The sequence below is a fragment of the Leptonychotes weddellii genome, chromosome 3, assembly GCF_054177405.1.
Source record: "Leptonychotes weddellii isolate Sample4059 chromosome 3, ASM5417740v2, whole genome shotgun sequence".
NCBI lineage: Eukaryota > Metazoa > Chordata > Mammalia > Carnivora > Phocidae > Leptonychotes > Leptonychotes weddellii.
In genome coordinates, this window is record NC_138371.1 from 39,884,289 (window position 1) to 39,908,187 (window position 23,899).

Sequence of the window (23,899 nt, forward strand, 5' to 3'; positions counted from 1 at the left end):
CCCTCTCTTTATGCCAAGAGTTTCAGATTTTGCTTACTCTAGAATTTGGCACATGGCTGGCTTTATCAGAAGATCAGGCAGTTATGACTTTTCATTTAAACATTTAAAGACAGTTACGGTCCCTGTTGCTTCTTTCCTCTAAGCTAAGTGTCTCCATCTCCTTCACCTGATTTTCTCATGCATCCAGACCCTGAGTAGTATTTTACAAACATATTTAAAGACTGGGAGAACTTTTGGCTTCCTTGTTGTTTCTCCATGTTTCTCTTTGGCTTTTTCCTATCCTACTTCCAGATCCTACTTTCTGCTCACCCTCTCCTTTCAGTTCCAGACTTGGTAGAGAAGGTACTGAATGAAGTCCTCCCTTTAGGCCTCAAAACTTCCAGATATAGCTCAAGATGGAGTTCAGTGAGCTACTAGTTGGTAGTAAGGATGGAGGCCTTCTCAAATTCTTTCACCATGATCCATTCTTTTTTTTTTTTTTTAAGATTTTATTTATTTATTTATTAGAGAGCGAGCGAGAGAGAAACAGCATGAGAGAGGAGAGGGTCAGAGGGAGAAGCAGGCCCCCCGCTGAGCCGGGAGCCCGATGCGGGACTCGATCCCAGGACCCTGGGATCATGACCTGAGCCGAAGGCAGTCGCCCAACCAACTGAGCCACCCAGGCGCCCTCACCATGATCCATTCTTGATCCTTCTCTTCCACAATAGGCTTTCAGATCCGTCTCATTAATTGGGAATACCAGTATACTCGTTCTTCTTCCTTTAGGCCAGTGGCCCACAATATTCTAGGAAGCTCTTAAGCTAAAATACCTGGGCGAACCCCCCCCTACTTATCTTCTCTAAGGTGGATCACAGGCAGAGGTATAGTTGTAAAAGTCCCTAGGTAAATCTGAGATGCAGTCAGCATTGAGAACTACTGCTTTAGGTGAAGTTCAACTTCTCAGTCTCATCCCACCCCCAGCTGTGTGGCACTAATGGTGGGTATCTATTCTGCAAGCTTGTTTGCTCTTACAAATCACCAGAGTGGGCCTCAGGCATTTCCTGTTTCAGCCCCCTCTTGAACTGCCCCCTAATTTCTAACTGGATAGAGAGCCTAGTTCTTCATATTTATAGGGCATTAGTGATTGGCTTACTCTGAATCCATGGAATAATCAAGTTCTTCCTGACTCAGGTCACCAGCTTTGGTTCCTCTCTCAGATTCTCTTTGGCAATCCTTTCGGGCAACTTTCCCTCTCTGCCTCAGCCTCTCTGGAAGGATCTCCCTGAATGGCCTCATTAGTAGTAACACTAACATGCCTAAAACCCCGGAAGGCCAAATTACATTATGCACACCTACATCCTTCCTTCCCACAGTCATTCTGGACAGTACTAATCAATCAGGCTGTAGATTCCTCTCAGCCAAGGCATGGCCTCTGCATTCTCTTCAATGCAGTGCTCAGGTGGCCATCACTAACTAATTAGAACTGGCGTTGAAAATGGAACCTATCAGCCTTAAACACACAGTTTAAAATGACTGAAATAATATCCAGCAAGGGAAGACGAGGGGCATCATCTTTATTAGCTCAGAACCTATTGTTATACAATAGGATTGTATAAGAGGTCCTTCAAAACCAGAGAGATAACATGCCCCGTGATAGCTCAAGTTCAGATGTGATGTAACTAGTGACAGTTTCCCATCACCCAGGTCGTTCACTCCCCTCACAATAACACTGGCCCCATTTTCCTTGGTTGAACTTTTTGGACTCTGCTTACAGCACAATCATGGCCTTTACTCTGTTTTAAACTATAGTTTTCTTGTTATTTTGGGCTGAATATTCGTGTCCTCCCACAATTCATATGTCGAAGCCCTACCTCCCAAGTGACAATATTTGGAGATGAGGCCTTTAAAAGGTAATTAGGTTTAGATGAGGTCATGAAGGTAGGACCCCATGATGAGATTAGTGCCCTTTATAAGAAGAGGAAGACAGAGATCTCTCTCTCTCCATGTGCATGCACCAAGGAAAAGCCATGCAAGCACACAGTGAGAGGTCATGGTCTGCAACCCGGAAAGCAGGTCCTCACTGGACACAGAATAATCTGCCAAAACCTTGATCTTAGACTTCCCATCTCCAGAACTCTGAGAAATAAATGTCTACTGTTTAAGCCATTCGGTCTATGGTATTTTGTTGTAGCTGCCTGAGCTTATAACTAAGGTATTTATACCCACTTACATATTGGGGATGGGATGAGGCCTTCAGAAAAAATTAGAATTTAACATATTAAGGGCTGAAGGAAGCTTTTATCCATTCTTTTTGTTCTTTTTCTTTCTACCCACTCTTTCTAGTCTTATTTGCGTTAACCAAAGAGTCAAGATTAAATTACCAGTTCTTATATGTTAAGGTTAACAGGTGAAAAGGGGACAGTCTGAATTCATAATATATTAAAAATATGCATAAGAAAAAAACTCTGAAATGTACAAATCACAACAGCATGCAAGCATTTGCCTTTTTAGTCTAACAGAGTTAGAATTGGTTTCTTTCATCTCTAATTGCTATATTTTTAAAATATAATGTGAGTATATTATTTTATGATAAATATGATTCATGTTTTGAAATGTCAGAAGATTAAATTAATAAAATTAGTGTTATCTTTTAAAAGAAGACAGATTAAATTTCTTTTTTTGTAGATGTTCTATTTTTGTAGGGTTTTATAAAAGATACTCCCCAGGTGATATTGAGACAACAGGAATATTGAGTTTCAATTTATAAGAAATGATTAGGTTAGTTTACCAGGGTTTCATTACGAGGATCCTGAAGACTCTGCTGAAGAGCTTAAAAAATAAGTAAATAAAAAGATTTTCTCTTAAAATGAGTATAAAAGTTGAAGAAACAACTATTTCTCCCATAATTTTTTTCCTGACTTTGCAGTAGATCAGACCCTGTTTAAATCCTTACTTGGCTGATACCTGCTGTGTTTTACCCAGGCAGGTTACACCCACTGTGGACTTTCCTGTCTTCATCTCTACGGTAATCTCTATCTTGCAAGCCTGATGCACTCATTGAAAAGAAATATATAAAAAGCACAAACCGCCTCACAGAAAAAAATGCCTGAATATAGTTCATTACAGTTGAAATTCTGAGATCAAAATCTAATGTTCTTTTAATTTTCTAGCACAGTTTACTGATCTAAATCCCTTTTAGTATGTACCATGCAGGGCTGTACACTGTGCTGCCTCATCAAATATTGAAGCCATCAGAATTTTAGTGACACATTTCTCAAAAGAACATACAATAATTTGCATTGCAAAAACACATCATAAAAGAAATGGCATTTAAAAAAATGAAAAGAAAAGAAAGAAAGAAATGGCATTTACTTATGAAGTTGGCAAATTATTTTTTCTGAGAATTCTAACTTCAGTACGATTAAATCTTCAGTGCAGTAAAGATTAGCTTCTCCATAGCACTAGATAAAGCAAGCAAGGAGTCTCTTCCCCCATCCTGACTCCACCTCTGAACTGCCAAGCGGGATCTTCCTGGCCCAAATCTTGCCCAGTATTGGCAGTACCTGCCCACCCTCTCTGTGGCCTCAGCACTTCCTTTACTCATGATTTCTCATATTTCACACCTGAGAAGATAGTTGGAACCAGATGATAGATTCTGACTTTGTTTTCATCTCTAAGACTTGATAGTTCTAAAAACATAATTTAAAAGAGTTTTTTGTGGTTTTTTTTTTGAGGAAAGCATGGCTGATTGAATAGCTGGAGAAATGAGCAGGTCTTACCTACACTGGATTGTAAAGTCCTTGAGGGTGTGTCTTTCCAAATATACTTCTTGCCATTTTCTGTATTTTTGAAATGAATAATATTAAATTTAAAGCAAAGAAATGTAAATGAAATATCTATTCTGCCATACATAGTGCATAAATTGTACTCCTATGGAAAGCTCACGTTATCAAAAAATTTGTTATAAACATAACTATTTGCATGGGAGAGGGTTAGGATCTAGAGTTTTTTATACATAATTATTATCACTTTCATTGTTATTACAAACAAAACACAGAATTAGTATAACAAAAGAAAGCAGAGTTAAATGAGCAGCCAGCACACAAAGCAGCAATGTATTCCTAGCCTGTGTGAGCCATAGCATTTTCATTTTTCTTATTTTGGTGCTAGTTCTTGATTATAATTGTAGGAAATTTGTGTTATGCAAAACATGTTCTTTAATTAGTCAATTGTCTTTCAAGCAGTTCATGTTAAGAAAACTTGCTCTGAGGAAATAGTATCTCTACTTAATACCCAGGAATGGAAGTGTGGTCCACCTCATTCCAGATCTTTTAAAGGGACCCAGCCCATCTACCCCAACCCCTTTAGAATCCCTGATTTTGAATCTTTGTCCTATTTTGGTTCCATATCTTGGCTCTTGGTCTCCCCACAGACCTCCAGACTGGTATCCTGATTTCAGATTTAGTATCTCAGAAGCCTCTTCAGGACAGAGTTCTCAACCAAGCCAACCGGGGGTAAGAAGAGATCCTCTGTCCCTGAGCATTGGCACAGCGTGTGACATCTGCTGGCCTCTGCCCAGTTCTCACCTCTTCAGAGAGGAATACTGTATAGGTGTGACCAGTAAGTAAGAAACACCCGTTAGCACTCTCAATTCTTTTTCAGCCTCATTTGTGGATGCTCACTGATATGGCTGATCAGAGCAAGACAGATTCTTATGCCTTTGGGAGGTTTGATCCAATCTAGTTTGGAAGAAAAGACTAGGATTTCTTCCCATCTGGAGATTCCATAGCCTATTCTTATCAGTGCTTGCAACTATAGAACAAAGTTATTTTGAGCAAGGATTTGTAGTTTACAGCTCGATTCTTTCAGTGTGAATAAGCAGTGCTATTTATAGTTATCTCATTTTATTGCTTTAATTTATGTATCTGCAAGAATCTGTTCTAATTGTGGGTGATTATCAGGAGGGAAATGTGCTCTCATGCACCTCAGGGGATTTGTTTATGAGCCTCTGGTTTTAAATAGCCCATTTATTCCCCAGTGTATAGAAAATCAATTTTATGGATCTTCAAACATACATAATAACCATCATGAATAATAAGGTAAATATTAAAGTGATATTAGCACATTACTTGCTTTAATGGTTTTTCTTTTCTAACTGTAAAGTTACCTATGTTTCTACTATGTACTTTCAAGGGTATTTCTAGTGTAATGCAATACAAAGAGAGACTTTGACCCTCTCTATGTACTACTAGGAGAATTCAAAATTGGTTAATAGCACCGATGGGGAGATACAAGGCCTCAAACAACAGAGAAGATCCTCTAAGGCATAGAAATGACAGGACTGGATTTCTGCTAGCTATAGATGACCTTAAGGAAGCATGATATGTCCAAGCTGAGCTCACCAGCCCTAACAAGTATTTGATATGTGTCTTTCCAATCCAGCCTTCTCGGTAACATAGAGTTACATTTCTCAACCAAAAATTAGATGAGAAGATTTTTTTTTTTTTAAGATTTTATATATTTATTTGACAGAGAGAGACACAGTGAGAGAGGGAACACAAGCAGGGGGAGTGGGAGAGGGAGAAGCAGGCTCCCCGCCGAGCAGGGAGCCCGATGTAGGGCTCGATCCCAGGACTCTGCGATCATGACCTGAGCCGAAGGCAGACGCTTAACGACTGAGCCACCCAGGCACCCCAGATGAGAAGATTCTTTTTCTCAAAACTGAAAATGCATTTTTGTTGCCTTACTTATACTGTTCCCCGCAACAGTACCATATTCTTTAATACTCTAGGCCTTTGTATGTTATTTCATCTGACCTTAATGCCATTGTTCACCTATCAAAACCCTACTCCTATTGAAGGATATTAAATGATACCACTTCCAAAAAATCTTTTCTGATCAAAATCAACCCTCCCCAGTTAAAATCAACTCCCCTCCATCCTCATTTGCAACTTATTAGTTATTTCATTTTTTTATATCATGACTAGTTGCTGTATCAACTTGTTCATTTCTACACTCCTGGAATTCAGATTGTCTCATTTATCTATGCATATCCCACAAAGTCCCTATGTACCTCCTCACATAAGTTGTAAAGGAGAAGTTATATAATTGCTATATGAGCACAATAGAGAGAGATGGGATGCACTAGAATATCCCCCTCATTGTCACAGTCCTATCAATGGGAAACTTGGAATCCAAAGAATCTGAGTGAAGCCTGAGTCGCCTTCTTGGACAGCTGGTTTGGTGACTTAAATCTTCAAGTTGGGCCCAGTAAAGAAACAAGTGTTTCTTGCCCTCAAAAACAGTGGGTTCCATTTTTCTGAAAAGAGTAAGAAAAAAGCCATGCTAATAGGAGAAATATCCTTTCTTCGATGTGAGTTTAGATTGTGTTGTCTTGCACAAAAAGTAATGCTTACATTGGTGAGGTGTGATTACTTCCAGGTTACCAGCAAGGGAAACCGATTGCAGTTCTCATGGTGGGGAGATGAAACTGGGATTAGAACATCCAATTTCACCCTCATTCAGGGGCCTAGAGTCTATCCCTCCCCTCCAGAGCTGACTGAACCAGCATCAGTGCCCTGAAGAACACCTTGTCAAAGCCTCTTCCTCCTATGGAAGAGATTTCCCAAGAGAGAGGATGAGCCCCTTAATGAGGAGTAGGGGAAGATGGAGGTGGGGAAAGGACAGGAGGATGTATCTACAGAAGACATCTTTCCTTTAAAGCCCAAGTTGGGAAGGGGCTTTCCTAAGATGGGACAAGGAAATACCTTGGATAGAAACACAACCAGGGTTTCTCTCACACTGCCCTGCTATCCTGGGATTTGACACTCCCATGGAGAAAAACAATAACAACAATAAACCATTTCATGGAGGCTCTATTTATTTCATCAAATAGGGAATGGCAAGCCAAGGGATCAGGCAGAGACAGAGCTGGAGGGTACTCTGACCTCAAGCGGATTACTAGAACTGGTCATACCTGGTTAACGGCAGTAATGAGGAGACCTACTGTCTACAGAAACAAAGAACATGATGAGGTGTAGAGATGGTCACACTGGATTCCCAGACTGTATCCATATGTTAGTAGAAAACATCCTAAAAACAGATAGGAGGGGACAGCAACTCTTTCTGCCCATGGGTCCTGTCCCCGTGCTTTAATAAAATCACCTTTTTGCACCAAAGACGTCTCAAAAATTCTTTCTTGGCCATCGGCTTCAAACCCTAACATCTTTTCTACATCATTAAAGGGCTGTTAATAATCCTACATATTTGACCTTTTCAAGAGAGCTTTAAACTTCTCTACATTTGTCAGTTCCTTGTCCTTACAGCCCTCACCTGAGAGGTGTATAGAGCTAAATCCACCAGTCAAAATCTCTTTCTTTTCCTTTGGGGAACAAAAAAAGAAATTTCTTTGGGCGCCTGGGTGGCTCAGTTGGTTAAGCGACTGCCTTCGGCTCAGGTCATGGTCCTGGAGTCCCAGGATCGAGTCCCGCATCGGGCTCCCTGCTCGGCAGGGAGTCTGCTTCTCCCTCTGACCCTCCTCCCTCTCATGCTCTCTGTCTCTCATTCTCTCTCTCTCAAATAAATAAATAAAATCTTTAAAAAAAATGATTTAAAAAAAGGAATTTCTTTTATTTATTAAAATTTTTTTAATTTAAATTCAATTAATTAGCATATAATGTATTATCAGGTTCAGAGGTAGAGGTCAGTGATTAATCAGTTGCATGTAATACCCAGTGCTCCTTACATCACGTGCCCTCCTTAGTGTCCTTCATTCAGTTACCCCATCCCCCCACCCTTTTCCTCTCCAGCAGCCTTCAGTTTGTTTCCTATGCTTAAGAGTCTGGTTTGTCTCCCTCTCTGATTTCGTCTTGTTTTATTTTTTCCTCTCTTCCCCTATGATCCTCTATTTTGTTTCTTAAATTCCACATATCAGCGAGATCATATGATAATTATCTTCTCTGATTGGCTTATTTTGCTTAGTATAACACCCTCTATTTCCATCCTCATTGTTGCAAATGGCAAGATTTCATTTTTTGGTGGCTGAGTAGTATTCCACTATGTATATATACCACATCTTCTTTATCCATTCATGTTGATGGACATCTGGGCTTTTTCCATAGTTTGGCTATTGTGGACATTACTGCTATAAACATTGGGGTGCAGGTGCCCCTTCAGATCACTACATTTGTATCTTTGGGGTAAATACCCAGTAGTGCAATTGCTGGGTCGTAGAATGGCTCTATTTTCAACTTTTTGAGGAACCTCCATAATGTTTTCCAGAGTGACTGTACCAGCTTGCATTCCCACCAACAGTGTAAGAGGGTTCCCCTTTCTCTGCATCCTCGCCAACATCTGTCATTTCCTGACTTGTTAATTTTAGCCATTCTGACTGATGCGAGGTGGTATCTCATTGTGATGAGTGATGTTGAGCATTTTTTTCATGTGTCTGTTGGCCATTTGTATGTCTTCTTTGGAGAAATGTCTGTTCATATCTTCTGCCCATTTCTTGATCGGATTATTTGTTCTTTGGGTGTTGAGTTTGATAAGTTCTTTATAGATTTTTGGATACTAGCTCTTTATCTGATATGTCATTTGCAAATATCTGCTCCCATTCTGTCTGTTGTCTTTTGGTTTTGTTGGCTATTTCCTTCTAAAACAGGAATTTCTTAAAAGAGTGACACCCTGGACATTATCTCATGTGAGGGCTGTCCTCCCACCCTTTTCTGATCACTTACACACCTGTCCAAGAACCCAGTGCTGAGCATAAGGAGAGATTGCAGGTGGAGAAGTAGGGCACCTGCTACTCAAATAGGACTTGGGACCAAGTGCTAGATTATGGGGTTCAGATCCAAAGTGTTCTAGGAAAGGTGGCAGGTTTGAGAGAGCTGGGATCTCAGGGAAGGCCTGGCACATAAGTAAATACTTGCTGAATGGATGAGTGAGCAAATAAATAAAGGATCAAGGCTTTAAGAGATTTGGAACAATAATGACTTATGTTCACAGCTGTGTGGGACTTACCAGTTTACTAAGGTCTTACTTATTTTTATCTCATTTGAGTCCTATAACAGCCCTGTAAGAAAAGCAGGGCAGAAATTGTCCTTTCCATTTTCCAGATAATGACATTGAGTCCCAGAGGGATGATGTAACTTTTATTAATCCAGCACACATTTACTGAGTGCTGATTATGTACTAGGACTTGCGCTAGAGGCTAGAGATGCAGAAATGAAGTACATTAGGTCCAAGATGCTTGGTCTGATGGAGGAGCTAGAAGAGTGAACAGTTGTGAAATGAGACCAGTGCTGTTAGTGTGCTCGGGGGGCGTAGAGGCAGGAGGGCATGTGTACCTCTGCCAGGCACGGGGAAGGTGAGACTGCATTTGGGTCTATAAGGATGAAGAGGAGTTTATTAGAAGAGTGTTGTGAACAGAAAGAATACATGTCTAAAGGGACAAAGCAAGAAATAACATGGCATATTTAAAGTGTAATTTGGTATAAAAGTGGCACAGGTTGGTAGGGAGAAGGCTTAGGGGAGGATAAAGTTTAGAGAGTTTATTCTTTGGTTGGTTCTTTGTCAAGTTAAACAGTTTGGGCTTGATCTTTAGAGCCATGGGGAGCCATGAACATTTTTGAAACAGGAATGATAGCCCTGTGCTGAGCCTTTCCTGGAGTATTCATGTGTTTACTGTTTTGGCTTTTTCTTTTCAAAATTCAGCTCAGGAGCTGCCTCCTATGGTAGACTCTCTTGACCATCATGCCTTCAAATTGGGTTAGATATCAGATGTTTCTTGTGGGCTTCCTGGGCCAAGGCTTCCCTCCATCTTATGACTTGTCTACTGACTTGTTACCCTGTGTTTACATGCTTTTTCACTCTAATCTGTGGCCACTCAGAGGTCATACACCATTTCTGATTCATATTTGTAGTCCCTATACCCAGCACCGGGCTTGACCCAGAGCAACGTGCTCATAAAGTATTTGCAGAAGGAATGAATGGGAGGAACTGAGTTCCACCCCAATCCTGAGACAACATTTGGAGCAGATGGCTTCAGTGACTGATAGTAAAGCTGGAGTCAAAGATGCTTCCGACCAGAATTTTGACTGCATGTTCAAACTGCTCATCATCGGCAACAGCAGCGTTGGCAAAACTTCCTTCCTCTTCCGCTATGCTGATGACACCTTTACCCCAGCCTTCGTCAGCACTGTGGGCATTGACTTCAAGGTGAATACAGTCTACAGCCATGAAAAACGAGTGGAGCTGCAGATCTGGGACACAGCTGGACAAGAGCGGTACCGGACCATCACCACAGCCTATTACCGTGGGGCCATGGGCTTCATTCTGATGTATGACATTACCAGTGAGGATTCCTTCAATGCTGTCCAAGATTGGGCTACTCAGATCAAGACCTACTCCTGGGACAATGCACAGGTTATCCTGGTTGGGCACAAGTGTGACATGGAGAAAGAGAGAGTTATTCCCACCGAGAAGGGCTGGCTCCTTGCAGAGCAGCTTGGGTTTGACTTCTTTAAAGCCAGCGCCAAGGAGAACATCAGTGTGAGGCAGGCCTTCGAGCGGCTGGTAGATGCCATTAGTGACAAGATGTCTGATTCGCTGGACATGGACCCCTCCATGTTGGGCACCTCCAAGAACACCTGTCTCTCGGACGCCCCACCACTGCTGCAGCGGAACTGCTCGTGTTAGATTCTGCATCTCTACTAAGTTATCCCTGATTACCTGCCACGACTGGAAGATCAGCCTGTGCCTGGGATTGCATGCAATAGACAGGCCCATGAGATATGAATACTGTTAAGTGATGTTTTTGAAGGCCTTCATCCCTTATATGAAGTAGGCAAAACTCAAATTTATTCATTCATATTTACTCATTCAATAAATGTCTAGTATGTGTCAGGAAAAAAAAGATAGGAGGGGCCTCATCATTCTCTGGTGATGAATAATAGGGATTCTGATATGAAATTTCCCTTTGGACTTTCATAGCTGGAGGCTCAGGGTAGATGAGTAGAGATTTAGGGTACCATAGTGGAATCTTTGCTGAAATAAATCATTTACATAGGGAAAGAAGGCAAAAAATATACTCATATATCTTCTCAATATATAGGGAAGATAATATAAGCATAACCTAACAAAGATATCACAAATGCAAGCCAATATTCTTTAAATATTGTTCCATATGTGTTTAATAGGGTTGGGGATAAACTGATATTTTATTAACAAAAGCTGTATACTTCCTTATGTTCAAAAGAATTTATTTATTACATAACCTGAATGTAGCACATTTTCACCTTTCAGTTTTTCCATCACTGCTGTCACTAATATCAGTCCAACTTTATTTTGCTGAACCCATTGGAATTTGCTTCATTTGGAAAAGAATACTGTTCCAGTTTCAATTAGCTTTCAGTTATAGAATCTTAAAGTAATTATCTGACCCAGCAGACAGCCAAAACTGTTCTATTTAATTTTTTCAAATCACAATCAGAAAATGAAATGTATTCTGTGCAAAAAACTTAAAAGAAACAAGAGAAAGACACCTTCTTCAGGGATTTAGTCCTATAGCCCAAAGTCAAGACTAAAATAATTTGGCCAAAAGATCCAACTTATCTATACTATAGTTCTCTCTCTGTCCCTCTGTCTTTCTCTTCTTCCAGTTTTATTTTGCAGTTTTTTGAAGTAGGAAACTTCCTATTAAGTGCTCAAAATGTAGGTAATAAAACAAATCACTTGTTTCCAGTAGACAGCATCATGCCTTGCCATATTTGGTGTCATAATTTTATTTTATTTATTTTTTAAAGATTAATTTATCAATGTAAGAGAGAGAGAGGGAGAGAGAATGCGCACAGGGGGAAGGGCAAAGGAGAGAGAGTCTTAACCAGACTCCATGCTGAGCCCAGAACCCCACACAGGGCCCGATCCCACCACCTTGAGATCACGACCTGAACCAAAACCAAGAGTTGGACGCTTAACCGACTGCACCACCCAAGCACCCCTGGTGACATAATTTTAGCTGGTTGAGACTTCAGGAAACCATCCGCTGATCTCATGTTTGGTATCCAACTTAAAATTGCAGTATACAATAGGCATTTGTATGTTGCAAGATACTCACTAGAGATTGTTTGATATTTCTACTCAAGAACACCAAAGGAGCAGAACAACTTACATTTAACCTGTTAAGCAATTAATCATCACCATATTCCCAATTTGTTCCAGTGTGTCTATGTGAATTCCTATAGACTAGAGTCCCAGGAAATATCCCCACCACCTAGAGTAGATGAATCTCCACTCCTCTTTCCACAGTTGGTTGAACTGGACAATCAACAGGCTAGTTACCTTTTAAACCAGGTCTGAGTTTAAAAGAATTCCTTTTGTGGGAAATCCTGTAGGACTCAATAATTAAACAGGTCGTTGGTTTCTTTCAGAGAACATTGCTATGAAATTATTTGAAACTGGCCGTTTCACTATTTGTGATGTCATCAGTCACTAGTTGGGCTGAAAAGTTGAGCTTTTTTTTTGTTCTGTAGTGACATGTTTAGTTTACATGGATACTATTAATGTCTCCTCCCTGTTCCTAGAAAAAAAGATAGTTATAATTCAATGAGTCTTTTAGTCTGTTTTATTAGGAAGTTTGTAAAATTCAGAAATCAAGAAATTTCCTCTGGAAAACAATGTTAGTTTTCTAGGGCTGCTGTAACAAAGTACCACAAACCCAGTGGCTTAGCCAACAGAAATTAATTTTCTTACAATTCTAGAGGCTAAAAGTCCAAGATCAAGGTGTCAGCAGAGCTGGTTCCCTCTGAGGGCTGTGAAGGAAGGATCTGTTCCGGCCTCTCTCCCCATCATCTTGTAGTTGGCCACCTTCTCTGTCTCCTGCCCTCTGTGTGTGTCTGTGCCTCAATTTCCTCTTTCTATAAGGGCAGCAATCGTATTAGATTAGGGCCCACTCATCACCCCATTTCAATTTAATTAGCTCTTTAAAGACCCTGTCTCCAAATATGGTTACATTCTGAAGTACCGGGGAGTTAAAACTTCAACCTATGAATTTTTAGGGGGATAGGATTCACCCTGTAACATCTGGAAATGAACTTTTGAGTCAGGGCTGCACATGGGCTCTCCAGCAAAGTGAGTCCCAAGTAAGTGGTATTCCCAAACCATGCCAGCACCTGGCTTGACATGCACCCCGGGCTTGCTTTCTTCTTCTCCTCTTCAGCTTCAGCTTCATGACATCTGCTCCTCAGAAGGCTGCAGGGAGAAAGCTCACTGTATAGCCACCAGCCTATGAGATCTCCAGAGTCTTTGTCCAGGGTGTAGGGTCTGCTCCCACAGCTGCCGGTCTCTGGGGGGTGTCTTGGCCATGCTCCAACCACACTTGTCAACTGGGATCCTGAAGCAGCTCTGGCCGTACTCCAAATCTCACAAATTCTTCTTGACTAACTCACTCAGCTCCAGCCTCCAGCTCCTCACTGCACAGAGGACCTCAAATCAGGCCAAGGGATTTAGAGGAGAGACTTCACTCTGCCCTTTCCAGCGTTCTCCTCCCTCCACCTCAGCCCATCTATCCTACAAAATGTCCTCTCTCCTATCACAGTTTCAGGACAAGGACTTTAATCCAGAAGAATGGAAACAAGCAACCTCTGGTATATGAATGTCCGTGTGCATGGTGAGAGTGAGCAGGATGGGTGTGGGTGGTGACACACTGGGCCGGTGGTGAGGAGGTATATCATGTGTTTGCCTGTATGTATTGGTGATTTTAGCACAGGATTTAATTTTTTAATACTGGCTCTTTGAATGATCAGCCTGTAGCCATCTACAGATATGGTGAGATAAAGAGAATCATAGAATCTTAAATAAAGAGTTATAAGAAACATTCAAGATACTTCTACCAGTGTCTTTATAGTTTAAGTGAAAAAATTGGGGCACAGAAATACTGCATCCAAGATTATATAATAGTTCATTAACTTTTATAAGTCTGAGAGCTAACATATATGTAATAATCTGATGCTATGAATTATAACTGTGTAAAGAGTTTCATATGAAAGCACTTTGGAATATATGCCCAGTCTAGAACATTCCCCTAAAATATCCCCACCACCTAGAGTAGATGAATCTCCACTCCTCTTTCCACAGTTGGTTGAACTGGTGTATACACTTGACTCAGGCTAAGCCAATTAGAATCCCTTCCGTGGCAATTTGGAATTGGACTTGGAGATAGCAGCAATCTATGTGACCCTGTGACAAGGTCAAGTTCTCCACTATCCATCCAGTAATAGCCAAGTACTGGGCCAGTGGCATCCTTTGCCCACTACCACTACCTGCCCCTGAGGTCAGGGCCCACCTTCTGTGGTGGAAAGCTTAGGGATGTCCTGCTCTGTTGGAAAGGCCAATTATGAATGTGGAGAGATCAGATGGATGTCCTCAAATTCCTGAGTCCAGGAGGACACCTTCTGCTGGATGGGCCGAGGTGAGGTGATGTGCTCACTGCCATCAGCAGAAGGGCCTCTAAAGGTAGCACAGCAACTAAGCCCAACTAATTGTGGCTCCTTGGCACAAAGGACCATGGCGAGTGGGGGCTTACTCCTGTAGTGACCCATGACCTGCAGGCCAGCTGGGTTCCCCCAGGTGGCTCCCAACCCTGGTGTAAGGTACTCATGGCCTCTCTAGACCAACTCTGCCTCCATCCACATGGCTCCCCCAAGGTCCTGCTCCCTTCTCCCTGGCTCCACTGATCTCACCTCCTTTCTTCCTGGGAAGGGGGTAATTACAGTCATGGTTTTCTTCCAGTCTCTTTCCTATGTATTATTATTAGAACATAAATTCTATGCCCTACTTCCTTAAAGGCCTTTCCTTCCAATTCTCACAATGCTTTTCTCCCCTCAACAAAAACTCACCTCATTCAGATCAAAAGCTTTGGCTTCTATGCATGTGTGAGGGCAGGGAATATATGGGAAATCTCTGTAAATTCCCTTTGATTTGGCTGTGAACCTTAAAGGGCTCTTAAAAAAAAAAAAAAAAAAAAAGCTTGGCTTCCAGAACTATTGTTTCTGATAGACTCTTACAAAAGAACCTCTTTTTTAAACAAGAAAAAAAAAAAAAAGCACTGACTGTTTCTTTATATTTGCATATTGGCTGGAACCTCCCTAATTCTCCTTTAGTCAATGTGGATGGCTCTGGGGGAGCAGAAGGAAATACAAAACAGAAACAAACTCACAGATTCATATTTCAAGAAATCACCTCACTAAGTAGGTAAACTCACTATTTTTGGCAGTCCTATTCCACCTTGTGAATTAGAAGCAGGTAAAAGCCAGTTGTCAGGGACAATACTGAAAGATAGTGAGGAGAGGATGATGGGGGTTCCCGACACTTTTTAGCTTCCCAGTTTCTGCCCAGCTAGAACCCTTTTATCCTCATATCCTTAAACATCACTGTATTTCTAAAATAAATTTCTAATTTTTCTTCAGCTAGCTCAAGTGAGCTTATATATTTAGCAACCAAAATGGTGCTAATGAATACAGTTTTATAGTTTCAAAGCTAATCTACATTTTCCTGTCTTAAAAAAAAAAACACTATAGACAGTAATAGGTGGTTAAATGGCCCAAAACTTTTAATTATGAAAATCTGTATTATTTATTGCAACTCTGTAGTTAATATTTTCTTGATAAGGATATCAGAATGTGGTTGCAACATACAATCTTATGTGTCGGTATGCATCTGGAAAGAGATGTGGACAAGATAGTATACTAGCTCCCGTATGCCAACTGGTAGTTGCTGGCCTCGGATGTCTTCTCCTGCTAAGGGCTTCCTCTGAGCATTGAGGATTAGCAAGAAGAGAGTGGACCTTGGGAGCAAGAGGCAGTGTTCCATCCTCAGTCACTACAGGATGCTCTGATGTTGTTGACTACCTTGCCTTGCTTTGAGGTCTGCCGTATCCTAGGGATGCAAGTTGTTTCCTTCCTGTATTGTGTTCTCACTGTCTGACCCTTTCCTTTTAGGGAAATTGTGCACACCCCCTTCTTGGGAATTTTGGTCCCATGGCTCCTTCTAAGCAAACAGTGATGTGACCCAACTTCTCACAGCTCACTGGAAGGTGTCCCTGCCTTAAGCTGGAGCGATTACATTCTCTCAGTAGGGAATTTGGAATTGGGCTTTCCAGACTCTCATCCGTCCTGGTTGAAGTCTGGACAGAAAGTCATTGTCAGGCTGAGCCAGGCAGCCATGAGCAGCCTGAAGCAGCCGCTGCTGGTCTGACAGACATGCAGAGGGAAGGGCAGAGTGGGAAGCCTTCAGCTTCAGTGATACAGGAGGAGAGAATAACTTTCGCTTCAAAATCCCCAGCTTCTTGGGCTTCAGTTCTTCCCGAAGCTGCACTGACCTCCTGTCCTGGGTTCCTTGAGATATCCTTGTATCCTTCCAAAAAAAACTTTCTGTGTGCTTAAACTGATTTGAATGAGCTCAATAAAGAGCTCACTGTAGGAGCCAGTCATCGTGTAAGATAGAGTATGTAGCCTGCCACCCATTCACCTGATTCTCAAAACAGGGAATAGCAAATAAAAAGAAGATAATCCAAGTTTGTTTTTTCCCTTCCCATGTATTTTTTCAAGCAGAGAGATGTATTTCAATTTCTTCAATTTGCTTTTCAATATGAAGAGAGATTTAAGAACTTGTTTTACCAAGTGCCATTTTATTTTCATTGTAGGCCTAGATGTGAAAGCCAAAAGATATGAGATGATAGATTGAGTTCTCATTTTAAATAATATTGAGGCCATCGGATCCTTTTCCTCACAAATTTCAACTATTCGTCGGGTGACCTAGTACCAGAAATCTCCTACCATTTGTAGGATTCAGGTTGAACTCTAATGAATAAAAAAGCTACCTGGAAATGAAATGCCATCCTTGTCCAAAATAGATGCGGACAGCTTGGTTGTAGCCTTCTAGATGATTAAATCTAGAAGAGATCAAGGAGGTTAGGGCTTCTTAACCTGAAGTCCATTATATATTGGGTGAGGCTATGAGTCCACTGAAATGTATGCAAAAGGTCTGTATATATTATGAGGAGGAGATCAATAGACTTCATCAGATTATCAAAGGGCACATGTTACTAGAAACCTGTGAAAGTCCAACCTTTTTTTTTACAGATGAGGAATGACAGCATCGCAAAGATGTGACCCAGTAAGCCACATATAAAGACAATGGCAGAGCCCAGGACTGGAATCCTGATGTCCTGAACCTTAGTCAATATTCTTTTGCTGCAGACAGCACCTCCTAAATGCTCAAATAAAAAAGCCCCTTTATTAATTTTTTTTAAAGCCCTTTATTTTTTTAAGTAGGATTGTAACAAGTAAAGCATGTCCTTTAATGAAAAGAAAAGTTGCAGATTCCAAGAATTTCTTTCCTCAGTAACTATTAGCAATAACAAACATTGTAAGATAGCATCATAGATTCTTGAGATACTCATGGAATCAGGTAAGGCAGTATCTGTTCCTCGTAAATAAGACTGACAATTTTAGAGCACCTTTGTGTTTTTTTACATGCCATAATCCCACAACAACCTTGGAATTTGGAGAATATCTCTTACGATTTACATTTTACAAATGAGAAGACTGAAGGTCAAAAAGTTTTAATGACTCGCTTAAACATCTCATCACCTGAAGATAAAACCAGTTATAAAACGGAGGCTTTTTGACGCCCAGTCCTTTGATCTGTAGCACTTGGCTTTGAACTGCCAAAGTGTACCGCTCTGGATGAGGGAAATGTAGCTTTAGACCTGAGATATAAAGTGATGTGTTGGTGGCGGTCAAATAAATGGTAGATGCACCAGGACTCAAGTTAATGTTTTTTGAATTGTCTCTAACCACTAATAAGAAGTAAGAAGCTTTTTGTTTGGGGAAGTAACACAAGTCTTCCCTAGTGGAGAAGCAAAGTGGTGCAGGAGAAAGAGCGCTGGACCAGGGAGGGTCTTGTCCCAGCTCTGTCACTTAGAGGCTGTGAGACTGTTAACAAGTCACTTAACAGGGAGACATGGGTTCATTTTGAGAACAGGACATGTGCTCTCAACATTCTATACTCTTTCAATAGGAAAGGTTCCTTAGACTCTTCCATCTGTGTGTATCACCACGCATATGGTAGCATTTACCTTATTAGAATTCTGGTGCCCCACCTGCAGTCAAACAAACATAAAATGGACATCTTGTGAGAGGTTTTGAGAGAATCAAGTGAATTTTAAAAGCTACTCTTGTTAAGTTAAAGACAGCAAATTTCAAAGAATGAGGCTAATTTCCTTAACTCAGAGGTTTTTTTTTATAAAAGTTAATGACTTTGTAGACTACTAAAATTTGAATTTTTATAGGTCTTTACTCTTGATTCTCATGTTGAGTTGGGGCAGGCCTGTCTTCCCAAACTGCCAGGATGTGGTGGGGCACATACACCTTGTTAGCTCTGCTATGCACGCATCCACTCCCTTTGGTGGCAGAAGCAAAGAGCAGATGTATCAAGTTGCCTGTCATGGAATTAAAGTCATCAGAGTTCATCATTTCTGTGAGATCAGGGAGAGTATGAACTTCAGCTACTAGAGTGTTCTAACCCTACCTCAAAGCCGCCTTTAGCATGAGGAAAACAAGTACATTCTAGAGGTTGAAACATATTTCAAATCTTTAAAGATATATTCATTGGTGAATTGTTACTGTCTTCTTCTAAACATTCTCTTCATTCTTGATTTTTGCTGTTTCTGAAGGCTTAAAAACTGTACATAAGCAGTGATAAAATAAAAGTAGTGTTTTAAAACAAACACAAGATTATTATAAATAGCCAAATGATTGTGATGGAGGCCTGGCATCATGGGTTGAGAATCATCAGTATTTTACTATTAAAAGGTAATTTTACTGAAACACATAGAAAAACAAAACAAAACAAATGTCTTTTACACAAATCTGTTCTGCTGTAAAGTTTGGTGTTCCCAATGAGATTTTATAGGATCCTACTTTAGTCTTTTGAGATGCAGACTATTGACAGGAGCTGGGATGAGGAGCTTAAGGATTCTAGGTGCACTGAGTTCTGGAGCACTTGACCTGAGCTCCAGACTTTTCAATGTCTAGACTTTTGTTTCCAAGTAAATCCTAAATAGCTCTACTAAGACCAACTGAGGCCTTCAAACTCAACACGTCAAACAGAGCTCCCTGTGGAAGGCAGCTCCCACAATGGCCCGCAGTGATACCCGTTTTTTGGTATTCATGCTCTTGAGTGAAGACAGAGAATGGATCTGGGTGGTGGGCAGTTTGTGGTTCTTACTCTTTGCATTTGTTCAGAATAATGTTGTTTAGGTCATGAATGTTTGGAGTTCAGGAATTGTGCCTTAATTTGTTCTTATGTCCTTAGATGTGCCTTAAAAATGTCAGTGATGATCATTTTTGTTGTATTTAGAAAACCCTTGAGTTTCAAAAAAACGTTTTAACAAAACATGATTTCTCTCTTAAAAAAAGACCTTCCATTTAAGAAATAAAGTACAATACTCATATATTTGATTTTGAATTTATCTTAAGCCATCAAGGCCCATGCTGCTGCTTCTTCAACCCTTCCATGTTTGTCTCATTAGAAGCCGGCACATTGGCTCACATAAAGGAGCTGGAGGCAACCTGTGTTTTTTAAATGTACAGTCTAATTTCCTTCCTCCTTAGGGACAGAAACCAAAGCAGAAGCAATTATCACCTATAAACTAATTCCTTCTCTAGGTATCAGTGAGTTCCTAAATCTCTTGGAGCAGTTTTTCCTTTCATAAAACAAGGAAAATAATGCCAAACTTGCAGGGTGTGAAAAGGATTAATTAGGTCACAACTGCAAGCTTTAAGTGAAAGTACTATTTCCAGAATTTTTGCACTCAGTTCAGGAAAGGAGAATGGGCTAGATTTCACAATTGTAAAATTAGCTTTTTCTCTTTGTAATTAATAATTTGTGGGTGAAATTTGGAGATGTAAATGGAGTTAAATGAACCCTGGTTCCAAATCTAGCAAATTTGTTTCTTTCTCTGAATCCCTCCTGTCTCTCCTCCCTCTGAACACACTGAAAACACACCTTAACCTTTCATCATGGTATTAAGGTTTATTTGTGGATTATCAGCTTATCTATATAACAGACTTTGCTCTTGGTGGAGTCTCTCTAGGAAAATGATTTCAAATTCTCAAAAGTCCTTAACTCTAGCTTGGACTTTTTATATTGTCTTTTTTTTTTGCTATCACTTGCTGCCTACATGGCAGCCCTACTCACATGTACCTACAACTCCAAAACAGAACGTGTGTGAAACAAAGTATTATCGAACACTGAACTCTTTTCTTTCCTAAGTTTGCTACTCCTTTACTTTTCCCAGGGTCAGAGGCACTGGATAATCTCCATCCAACTGGTATGTTCCTTTCTGATGAGCCATTTAGTCTGTTATCAAGTCCTGCTGCTTTATCATCAATGATCTTGATCGCTGTCTTCCTCTATTAGTGAGTGTCCCTCAAGGGAAGGGACAATGTCTTAAGATCTTTGTGTTCCCAGTTCCTAACATTGTGCCCGGATATTTTCAAGCAGATGGCTTAACAAGTGTTTGCTGAGTGAATGAATTATTGCACGATTGGGTAGCCATCATTCTTGTTCCCCTTGGTCCTTATTCTCACTGCTCCCTTTGGCCACCTGAGTGTTGGACACTGCAGCAATATCCTAGTCACTACTTCCCTACCTCAGTGCCAGATTCCAGCCCTCAACACCTTATTTTAAAGATCCAATTTGTATTACTTTGCTCTTGTGTTCCAAACATTTTTGGACTTTCACTACCCTCCTGAAAAGCTTCTAATTACATCCCAAATAAAGGAGAACTTCATAGAAGTTTCAAAAGATTTCATTTAATGGACATTCTCTTTTCTAGATGTTTCATCTCTAATGAAATTTTTGCTTGAATTCTTTGCTCTAGTCCATTACATTTCCCAATGGTACTTGAATGTGACATTCCTGCTCCCCAACCCGGCCCTGGCCCAGGCAGTGCAATGTCCTTTTACTTCTCTGCTTAAATACCCGCCTTCAGAATGGCTTGATATTTACTTCCTTTAGGAAGCTTCTGCTGGAATCTGGACCACTAACAACTAACCAGCTGATCAGTACTCATAGCCTAGTTGTTTCTATGTGTTTAGCTAAGCTTCATCTGCACTTTAAAGTGTTTACTGTGCTAGAATGCAAAACGCTTACAAAAGTGAAGGCCAGACACCTGGCTCAAAGGAAATTTGACAGGATAGGGTGCATGTGGACTGTGCAATCAAACAGACTGGCCCAAGTTACTAAGAGCTCCTAACAGTGTAATCTGCAAAATGGGTTAATAATTACCTCCTGGAGTTGCAGAGGATTAAATGTATAGCAGTTGGCCCAGGGCTGGGAAATGGTAAATTTGACATCCGGCAGTAACACAATAACCACTGGAGTAAGACTGTAAGCCTCAATTTGAGATCTTTTGCTTTCCAAAGCAGAACTAGTTGTCTTTTTAATAAGGGAACACAGGAGAAAGTGATTTATTTGTTTAAAGTCTTGGGAAATGAGATCTTTCTTCTCACCTTTAAATATTACAACATATTAATTTTTGATTCTCTGAATAAATTAGGTAACCTCAAATTTATCTCACATTGAAATGCTAATTTTTAAAATACGTGCAAATTGCCTTTTTAATACCCTAAAAATTGAACTACCTGGCTATCTCTGTGGTTATCTTTTTCATTATACAAACTGTCTTTTGTCTTCTCATAAAAAAAAAAAATAAAAGATGTGGTCCAATCTGAGAGTTAAGCCAATGCATGCAAAAAAATTCAATATATGGACACGTTCTCATGACAGAAAAACTGGCTGAATTCAGAAAGGAAAAGGACGACCTAGTCCATTTTAACTGTTGATGGAAAACATCCTTATATTATGTTGTTGGGGACCTGAAGGTGGAAAGAGTGTGCTTTTTAAAAAACGTTAACTAAAATGATGAGGCTCTGAAGGGCCCTACAGTATAATATGCTACCAAAGAAATCACAGTCTTCTGGGAAGGACGATAAATAGCAGAGGGTGGGGCTAGACCACAGGTGTCTGGTTTAACAGTTCACAGTTGAGGGTGGTAGGGAGTCTCAGAAAATTATAAAATGCTTCTGCTGAGCCAGTTCCCGGTAAGATTCCACCTACATATGCACTACTTAAATATCTTCCTACGTACTTGAGCCTAAGTGACCTGTCAGCAGAGGGTATCTGTGACAGTTGTTGACAATGGCCTTGCTTGCTTAGGATTGCGTGTGGGTGTCGAACATGGCACTTTAAACATAAATTTATGAGGTGCAAACTTTTAATGCAAAGATGACTCAAAGTTTCAGAATGTGTAAATATGAAGCACAATCTAACTTACACCATCGTTGGTGCTCACCCACAGTAAAACCAGGCTGTTTACCAAATTGTTTGGATTATCAGGACATTCATAAAATTTGCCACTCTTCATAAGTTGATGAGGAAAATTCTTGGGCTGAGGTCAACATTTGTATAGCACTACCATCTTATCTTGAACAAGTGTTATATTTATTTCATCTGCATTTTGGAACATGTTTGATGGCAGCATTCAATTAACTCTGAGTTTGTGAAGAAGTCATTTTTTTTGGAGAAGTTACACTGGAAAACTTAAATAGACAGCAGTTGTCTAATAAAGTAAAAAAATTAAATAGGCAATTTCTCACTGAAGTGTCTGGAATCAGGCAATAAGAATAAAATGGGAAAAAAAGAATACAATGGAAAAAGGATCATAACTAAACATTTCATGTTATGTTGAAAAAAAAACCCCTAAGATTAGTATTTTATGTGATTCATTTCTGTTCCTTGTTTGAGGGTTTTATCCAATTGCTATAAACATTTCCTTTAATTGAAGATGAACTTATAAAGACTAAACCTTTAACATTATTGGAGTAATATGTTGGAAGGAGATATTTAGTGGTCAGAAGAATAACCTTGGAAACTGTGACCAAATAGATACAACCAGGAGACCCAAAATTCAATAGGATGCTGTTTTAATACTTAAAAAATTTGTGGCCTTTAAAAGACAGGGAGAATATGAAAGAATAAAGAAATAAAAGAGCTTAGTTAACCAATTCTGTAAATAGAACCAATCACTGTTCATAGTTCCCTTAAAAGTGATTTGCTAAACTGATAAAGATTTGCAAGTTCAACTTAAAAAATAAATTTCTGATTAGCTTTTTCTGCATACAAAAAATAAAAAGACCTTCAAGGTATTTTTTTTTTAAATATTCATAGGTCAGTAGAAACGAAGTCAGAGGTTTTAAAGCTTTAACCGCTGCACACAAAAAGTAAAAAAAAATCCTAGCCTTAGCATTTAGTTTTTGATCACTTCTTTGTAAAATAAGAATAATCTTACAGAGTCAGTAAGGAAATAGTTAACAGTAAGTTGTTTGTTTTTTTTTTTAAGATTAAACATATTTACAATAAAAACAAATTTCTGGACATTGGATCATTCTTTTATTAATTTTGGAGGCCCATTTGAGAATCTCATTTATGAGGACACCCACAGATAATAATGAATAAATAAGCTTGGCTTCTCTGAAACAACACCCATGCACACCACTGGACCATAAGGTGGTTTTTAGTTGAATAGCAGCTACCATATTTGGTTATATGCTTTAAGCTTTTACAAACATAAAACATTTACTCAATTCTAACTTAGATGTTTACTACCAAATTCATTTCCTATAAGAGACAGATGTCCTAGTTTCATTAGGTTAATACCTTGATTTTCTTTTGAAGACTCAGTGCAGTATTAAGTGAAGTTACAAGCAAAAGAGGTATCGTGTCAGTAACTTTAATATTTGAGTAACCAAGTGAGCAGACTACAGGTGAGAAAATTCCTTGCATGCTTATTTAGGTTTTA

At 39.9% G+C, this 23,899-nt stretch overlaps 2 protein-coding genes across 2 annotated transcripts in view; both read left to right on the forward strand.

The window, feature by feature from the left end:
- The window catches only part of NEMP2 (nuclear envelope integral membrane protein 2), a 360,288-nt gene that overhangs the window by 165,607 nt on the left and 170,782 nt on the right, over positions 1 to 23,899 (forward strand). The gene's annotated exons all lie outside the window — the stretch shown is intronic.
- LOC102730991 (ras-related protein Rab-3B) lies at positions 9,541 to 11,293 on the forward strand. The gene has a single exon (XM_006726968.3). The coding sequence runs from the start codon at positions 10,015 to 10,017 to the stop codon at positions 10,672 to 10,674; it is 660 nt and encodes a 219-aa protein (XP_006727031.1). The 5' UTR covers positions 9,541 to 10,014; the 3' UTR covers positions 10,675 to 11,293.